General features: G+C 47.4%; 2 protein-coding genes across 12 annotated transcripts in view; both read left to right on the top strand.

The window, feature by feature from the left end:
* The window catches only part of HEXA (hexosaminidase subunit alpha), a 56,075-nt gene extending 51,298 nt beyond the window's left edge, over positions 1-4,777 (top strand). For 2 of the 3 annotated variants that reach the window (XM_054531281.2, XM_054531287.2), the window contains 2 exons: positions 4,318-4,387; positions 4,473-4,777. In XM_054531281.2, coding sequence (XP_054387256.2) covers positions 4,318-4,387; positions 4,473-4,748 — 346 coding nt within the window. In that variant the 3' untranslated portion in view covers positions 4,749-4,777. The remainder of the gene's footprint in view (positions 1-4,317; positions 4,388-4,472) is intronic. The other variant, XM_054531283.2, reaches the window with a different exon arrangement.
* Positions 4,778-4,991: 214 nt separating this feature from the next.
* The window catches only part of CELF6 (CUGBP Elav-like family member 6), a 39,056-nt gene continuing 35,812 nt past the window's right edge, over positions 4,992-8,235 (top strand). For 6 of the 9 annotated variants that reach the window (XM_054532853.2, XM_054532852.2, XM_054532851.2 and 3 more), the window contains exon 1: positions 4,992-5,401. In XM_054532853.2, the coding sequence (XP_054388828.1) occupies positions 5,140-5,401 (262 nt within the window). In that variant the 5' untranslated portion in view covers positions 4,992-5,139. The remainder of the gene's footprint in view (positions 5,402-8,235) is intronic. The other 3 variants (XM_024232485.3, XM_024232484.3, XM_054532859.2) reach the window with 2 other exon arrangements.

Here is an 8,235-nt window from a genome sequence, read left to right as displayed (position 1 = left end):
AGGAATCTTGGACTATCAGAAAGGAAGAAAAAACAACTGAAAGAAGGAAAATGTGGGTAAATGCCATAGACTTTAATGCTTCTGGAGTTTTTTATAAATGGTGATTGGATATCATTGTCTAAAGTGGTTCTGAAATATATAGAGGAAGTACTTAAGATAATTATAAATGGGGGAGGATAAAGGGACTTAATAGTAGGTAAGGTTTCTACACTTCACTCAAACTGGCAAAATGTCAATACCAGTAGACTGTGATAAGCTATGTATGTATAGAATAAGAAACACTTTATCCACAAGAGCACAGGAAAACCAAAACAGAAATGAACCAGGTGTAGTGGCTCATGCCTGTAATAATAGCTACTTGGGAGGCTAAAGTGGAAGGATTGCTTGAGGCCAGGAGTTTGAGACCATTCTGGGCAACATAGCAAGACCCCATCTCTAAAAAAAAAAAAAAAAGAAGAAGAAGAAAGATAAAGCAAAGAGAAATGAAGAACGTAGGCAACAAAAAGAAAACAAAAAATTAAGTGACAGACTTAAGCCCTAACATACCAATAATTACATTAAATGTAAATGTTAATTAAATGTAAATGTAAATTACAGGCTCACACCTGTAATACCAATAATTACATTAAACGTAAATGGTCTAAATATGTCAACTAAGACAAAGATTAGTAGAGTGGACTTTAAAAAAATGACCCAATTATATGCTGTCTAAAATAAACTCACTTAAATACAGCTATATATGTAGCTTGAAAGTAAAAGGATAGAAAAAGGTATATTTTGCAAAGATTAATCAAAAGAAAACATAAATTGCTATATAAAGTAGCTCTCCACGCAAAAAGCTTACCAAGAACAGAGTGACATTGCATAATAATAAAAGTATCAATTCATCAAGGCATCACAGTTTTTAATGTTTATGCCCCAAATGACAGAGCTACAGAATATGTGAGGCAAAAACTAGTGGAACTGAAAGGATAAATAGACAAATCCACAATTACAATTGAAGCCTTCAACACCTTTCTCTCAACAACTGATAAAACAACTAGACAAAATCAGCAAGCATATAGGGCCAGGCACAGTGGCTCTCACTTGTAATCCCAGCACTTTGGGAGGCTGAGGTGGGCAGATCACTTGAGGTCAGGAGGTCAAGACCAGCCTGGCCAACATGGTGAAACCGCTTCTCTACTAAAAATACAAGGCTGGGCACAGTGGCCCACACCTTTAATCCCAGTACTTTGGGAGGCCAAGGGGAGCCAATCACTTGAGGTCAGGAGTTTGAGACCACCCTGGCCAACATGGTGAGACCCCATCTCTACTAAAAATACAAAAAAAATAGCTGAGTGTGGTGGCAGGCGCCTGTAGTCCCAGCTACTTGTGAGGCTGAGGTGGGAGAATTGCTTGAACTTGGGAGGCAGAGGTTGCAGTGAGCCAAGATAGTGCCACTGCACTGCAGCCTGGATGACAGAGCGAGACTCTGTCTCAAAAAAAAAAAAAATTAGCTAGGTGTGGGGGTGCATGCCTATAGTCCCAGCTACTCAGGAGGCTGAGGCAAGAGAATCACTTGAACCTGGGAGGCAGAGGTTGCAGTGAGCCGAGATCACACCACTGCACTCCAGCCTGGGTGACAGAGTGATACTCAGTCTCAAAAAAAAAAAAAAAAAAAAAAAAAAAACTTCAGCAAGCATGTAGAAGAACTCAATAACACCATTAACTAACAGAATGTAATCAGCATTTATAGAACACTGCACTCAACAACAGAATACACATTCTTTTCAAACATCAACAAAATATTTACCAAGGTAGACCATATTCTGAGGGTAGCAAAACAAACCTCAACAAATGCAAAAGAATTGAGGCCAGGCTCAGTGGCTCACACCTGTAATCCCAGCACTTTGGGAGGCTGAGGCAGGCGGATCACCTGAGGTCAGGAGTTGGAGACCAGACTGGACTACATGGTGAAACCCCGTCTTTACTAAAAGTACAAAAATTAGCTGGGCATGGTGGCGGGTGCCTGCAATCCCAGCTACTCAGGAGGCTGAGGCAGGAGAATTGCTTGAACCCAGGAAGCAGAGGTTGCAGTGAGCCGAGATCGCGCCACTGCACTCCAGCCTGGGTGACAAAAGCGAGACTCCATCTCAAAAAAAAAAAAAATTGAAATTATACACAGTGTGTTCTGACCACAATGGACTCAAACTAGAAATCAATAACAGAAAAATAATAGGCAAATCTCCAAACACTTAGAAACTGAACAATACATTTATAAATAATATATGGATCAAAGAGGAAGCCTCAAGGAAATTTTTTACTGTATTTTTCTTTTTCTGCAGAGAACTTTGGTCTGCTTTTTGAATTGTTTTACTACTTTTGGGGTAAAAATTTAAAAAAATACATAGGACTGGGCCAGGCGTGGTGGCTCACACCTGTAATCCCAGCACTTTGGGAGGCCTAGGCAAGCAGATCATGAGGTCAGGAGATCGAGACCATCCTGGCTAACATGGTGAAATGCCATCTCTACTAAAAATACAAAAAAAATTAGCTGGGCGTGGTGGCAGGCACCTATAGTCCCAGCTACTCAGGAGGCTGAGGCAGGAGAATGGCATGAACCCGGGAGGCAGAGCTTGCAGTGAGCTGAGATCGGGCCACTGCACTCCAACCTGGGCGACAGAGCAAGACTCCGTCTCAAAAAAAAAAAATTAATTAAATAGGACTGAATGAAAATGAAATGTTCCAGTAACCCATTTCATGGTCAACTTATTACAAGGAGTAACTTTCTGTTAAAGGAGAAAAATAATTTATTTTATTTATTTATTCATTTAGTAAAAATGAGATTTTGCCATGTTGGCCAGGCTGGTCTCAAACTCCTGATCTCAAGCAATCCACCCACCTCAGCCTCCTGAAGTGCTGGGGTTACTGGTGTGAGCCACCGCATCCCACCAGAAAAATAATTTTTGAAAATCATAATTTGCTGCTGCTTTTTTTTTTTTTTTTTTTTGAGATGGAGTCTCACTCTGTCGCCCAGGCTGGAGTGCAGTGAGACGATCTCGGCTCGTTGCAACCTCCACCTCCTGGGTTCAAGCGATTCTCCTGCTTCAGCCTCCAGAGTAGCAGGAGCCTGCCACCATGCCTGGCTAATTTTTGTATTTTTAGTAGAGACGGGATATTGTCATGTTGGCCAGGCTGGTCTTAAACTCCTGACCTCAAGTGATCTGCCCGCCTTGGCCTCCCAAAGTGCTGGGATTACAGGTGTGAGTCACCACGCTCAGCCAGAAAAATAAATCATTTAAAAATCATGATTTGCTTCTGAATTGAATATTGTTTTAAGAACTTTTTGATGATTCCAGTTGCTACTGCTGGTCTCGAGCAGTTTCTTAGAATAGTCAATGGACACAAGTTATGTTAAAATCTCTATTAGGCCAGGTGCAGTGGCATACTCCTGTAATCCCAGCACTCTGGGGCACCGAGGTGGGTGGATCACTTGAGCTCAGGAGTGTTCTAGACAAGCCTGGGCAGAATGGTGAAACCCCCATCTCTACAAAAAAAAAAAAAAAGAAAAAAAAATTATCCAGGCATGGTAGCCTGCACCTGTCATCCCAGCTACTCGGGAGGCTTAGGTGGGAGGATCGCTTGAACCCAGGAGGTTGAGGCTGCAGTGATCTTAGATCGCACCACTGCACTACAGCCTGGGTGACAGAATGATAACCTATCAAAAAAAAAAAGGAAATCTCTATTAAAATAATTAGCAATTTTACTGAAAGAGGCATGAAAATATATTATGGACTAAATATATAATTTATGAAGTATGTGTCTTTATCCAAACATTGTATTACTACTTTGTGCAAACATCACTGATCCATCAAGAGAATACCTAGACATGTGCCACAGTAATAAAATTCCATCAGCTCTGATATTTTGCCAACTTTCAGTCATATAAAAAGCGTAGCTGTACATATGTCTTTCATTTTCGTAATTCTGAACCTGTATTTGTGAAAATAAGAGGGGAAAATATTTAACAAATTGTAATTTGATTTGTATCTTTTAAATATTTAGACACACAGTATGTCGATTTCCATTTCTTCTTTTGCGCTGGGCCCAACAAATGTTGGGGTGGACCTGGCCCTAACCTCCTCGACCCTCAGAACCTCAGCTTCCTTTTCCGGAAAAAGAGAACACTCCTGAGTTCACAGAACTGGGATGAACCGGGCACCTGGTGCATAATGGGTTCTGAGTAAATACGGCTAAGTTCCCTCACTCTCCTAAGGAGGAATCCGTGTTCAAGGACTGTTTAAGGGGTTTTTATTTTATTCTTTCTTTCTTTTTAAGGCTGCAAGGGAGACGAACGTGTCTGATGCTCAGGAGTAAGAAAGTGGTTAAAGACACCGAAGACAGAGATGTGTGATGGGGCGGGGTGGGATTGGCTGCGAGGGACTGGCTCGATAGTGGGAATAGAAAAGAGAAATCCCCATCCACCCCCGCAGGAAACGCGCCAGCGTTTGGAGGTGTGTGTGCCTGCGTGTGCCTCTGTGTGCCTGTGTGTGCGGTGGGGATTAGCCCCGACTCCGGCAGACACCATCACGCATGACGAAGCTGCTTCCCCTCACGCGGCCCAAGGCGCACACGCGCGATCTACGGCCACGCCCGCACACACTCGACACACACAGGGCATTCGAGGGTCCGGTTGCCATGGCGAGCAGGAGCGCATGAGCCCAGCCGCCCCTCCCGCCCCCGGCGAGCCCAGTCAACCCCCACTCTGATTGGCCGCTGCTTCCTCATTATGCAAATCATTTGCGTAGACTCGGCGGCCAGCTGCCTGACGTCACCAAGCATGGGGGCTGGGGCTCGCTCGGGGCTCGGCTCCGGGAGAGCTCGGGCGGGAGCCCAGAGAAAGCCGCACGGGGACCTCAAGCCAGACCCCAGCGTTCTGCCGCCACCTCGGCCCGGGCCCGCCCCGCCCCGGCCCCGCCCCTTTCCTGCCCGCCCCACCCCCTCTACGCCCCTCCACCCGGACCCCGCCCCCTGGGCAGCCCCCCGCCCTCTCCGCCCGGGCCCCGCCCCCTCCCCCTGGCCCTCGCCACCGGTCCAGGGAGGGGACGGCGGGACAGGCGGGACCGGTGGGACCGGCGGGAGGGCTGACAGGGCGGGGACATGGCCGCGGCGCCGGGAGGGTCAGCGCAGCCCTCTGGCCCCGGCCCGCGCCTGGGTTTCAGCACCGCGGACAGCGGCGTCGGCATGAGCGGGCTAAACCCCGGTCCTGCCGTACCCATGAAGGACCACGACGCCATCAAGCTCTTCGTGGGGCAGATCCCGCGGGGCTTGGACGAGCAGGACCTCAAGCCGCTGTTCGAGGAGTTCGGCCGCATCTACGAGCTGACGGTGCTGAAGGACCGGCTCACCGGCCTCCACAAAGGTGCGCGGGGTCAGCCCAGCCCAGCCCAGCCCCAATCTGATTAGAGTGTGGCCCGACCCCAGCCCAGCCCCAGCCCTAGCCCTGCCGAGAGCCAGTCCAACACCAGTCCAATATCAGCCCCACCTCAGCCCAGCCCCCTTCCCAGATCACAGAATTTTCTCTCTGACATCCTCCCTCTGATTATCACTCTGGTCCCCTAACATGTTCTCCACTCTAACCTCCAAATTCCTGGCCTCCACCTCTCACATCCCAGCAGTCCCTGCCTTTCAGCTGGACCTTTCCGCCACCTCTCCCATCAGACCTAAAATTCTGGAATTTGAAAACTTATTCCACCTTCTAGATCTCAAAGACCCTCAATTTCCCAAACCCTGAACCCAAACATTCCTGAATCCTCCATCTGGTGGCACCTCACTCAGGCCTAACCACCCACATGAATATCTGGGACTTGTACCCCTCCTTCTGGCCTCCTAGTTCAGCCATCCCCCTCAAGAGCCTTCTTTTGACTCTCAGACTGCCAATATAAAACACCGCAGACCCAAACCCTCCCCTTCTTCAGAACCCAGACCTGTCTAACACAAAATCCAATTCAATTCCCAGGAGGCTCTCAGTTCCAGATACCCCCCTCATGTTCAACAATAGCCCCAATCTCTCCTGCCCTTCGCCAGAATCCCAATGCACTCTACCTCTTCTGATTTCAGTTCAGAACCCTGACCTCAGCTGGGAACTCCTGCCACCCTGTGTCCCTTTCTTCTTGGATTTCTCTCAGCTAAATCCACACTTCTTTCCTTCTCTAATCCCCCCACTCCTGTGCCTCTTCTTTGCTCCTCCCCAGTCCTCTTTATGGCCTCTTTCTTTCCCTCCCTCGCAGGCTGGTCCCAGTCCAGACCCATTCTCAGGGTGAGTCAGGCTGAAGAGACAGAAGGAGATCTTCTCCCTGCCCTTTCTAGAGAGATACAGGCACCACGGTCCTGTTCGGCCACACCCCTTTCTTCCTGTAGAGAGAGGGAGGAGGCTTGTTTACATGCAGAAAAGTCTGTCCAGGCAGGGCTGGAGTAAGAGAGCCAGAGTCACATGTCATACGTGGGCAGCAGAAGGGGAGATGATTTGAGAAGAAACACTCTTATCTCCTCCCCGACCACCACCACCATGCTGTGGCTTCACGTTTTTGCTGGGAAAGAGTCACCAACTATCCTCCATGGTCTTCCTAAGAGAGGAGTGGTAGGCCTTGGGTAACAGCTAAAGGTACATTCCTAAGGACTGAGAGCTGGAATCAGACTGCCACCTCTTCAACTGGAAGGCCTTGTAGGCTTCCTTGGCACACTAATGTAGGCACTTCGAGAAAATGCCAATAGAAGGGCTAGGACCATCTGGCTAGGAGTACAGCTTCCACCCTTTGGGCTGGGATTGTGTTAATGGGTGTATGAAAGGACAATACCACACCATCTAGAGTCCTTCTAATGCACTCCCACTACCTGCCTGTCTGTCCATCCCTCTATAGCAACTCATTTTCTTATTTTTAGACATTGATTTCAGTAGGTAAGTACAAAGCTAATCTTTGTAGGCCATCTGTACAATAAGGGAAGTGTATAGAATACCCTTAAATCTCACTCTTCTCACTATCAGTCTCTGAACTGTTCCCTCATCCTCTCTCTTTTCATTTAGCTCTAATTCTGCCTGTTATTTTCATTCATCTGTCTCTCAAACCATGCTTCTCTGTCTTTTCTTTCCTTCATTCTTCCACCCTCTATCCTGGCTAGTTCACATGGGGCTTCTTTAGGCAGCAGCTGCTCCCCTGAGCCTTTCAGACAGGCAACCTGCCCGGTTTGGACGTCAGGTGATATGGGTTGGTGGCAAAACACAGAGCAGGGATGTAAGTGGAATCAGGTGTTTGGTGATTTATTTCCAAACTAAATCACAACTCTCCAAGGCAAGTGTTGCCTTCCAAGATGATTGTGGAGGGTCTCCAAGTCAACATCTTCCTCATCCTCTCCCCAGCAACAGTGACTCATTTTCCTTTTGATGGCTGGGTACCGAGGCAGGCAGCCACAGTGCTTTGAAAACAACCCCAGCTTGGGAGTTAAGACATTCCAAATCCTGCCCTGCCACTGACCCACTCTCTGGGCTTCAGTTTCCCTGTTGATGTGATAAGAGTTTTGCTCAGTTCTCTAAGTTCCCTTTAACTCAATGAATGTCCGACAATAAACCCATCTTAAGGGGGCAGCCCTGTAGAAGAGGCCAGAAAAAAATGCTCTCATTTGCCTTTCTAATCTGCTGAGGTCTAAGTGGAAATCTGCCCCAAGTTCCTAATGGCTCACCATATCCACTTTCTCCTCCTTCAGTCCTTCTCCCTCCTACACTCAGAAGGCTCGTTTTGAAAACAGATCTTATCATCTCACAGATCTGCTTAAAACCCTTTAAAGTGGCTCTCTATTGCTCTTAGGAAAAAGTTCAAAATCCAACTGAGGCCCACAAGGCTACATATGACTTGATTCCTGCATACCTCACTAGCCACTCTGCCCCCATGCACCAGCCTCCAGCCACACTAACCTTCTATCCATTTCGCCAACACACCAAATTCTTGATTCAGTCTTCATATATGCTTTTCCCTCTGTCTGAAATAATCACTGTCCTTTTCATCACCTGATTGTTAAGGACTCAGTGTTCTTGTTCTCGAGGACTCAAGGCCTTCTTTGAGACATTACTCAACCCTTTGGACTCGTTTAGGGGTCCCTCATGATTTGTCTAATCCCCATGAGGGCAGGGAATGTGTCTGTCTTGTTGCCACTCTATCCCCAAGCTCATCAAAATGCCCCACCATAATAAGTAAGTGTTCA

This window comes from Pongo abelii, chromosome 16, assembly GCF_028885655.2.
Source record: "Pongo abelii isolate AG06213 chromosome 16, NHGRI_mPonAbe1-v2.0_pri, whole genome shotgun sequence".
NCBI classification, from domain to species: domain Eukaryota; kingdom Metazoa; phylum Chordata; class Mammalia; order Primates; family Hominidae; genus Pongo; species Pongo abelii.
The sequence above is the reverse complement of the archived record's forward strand: the minus strand, read 5'-3'. Positions and strand labels throughout refer to the sequence as shown.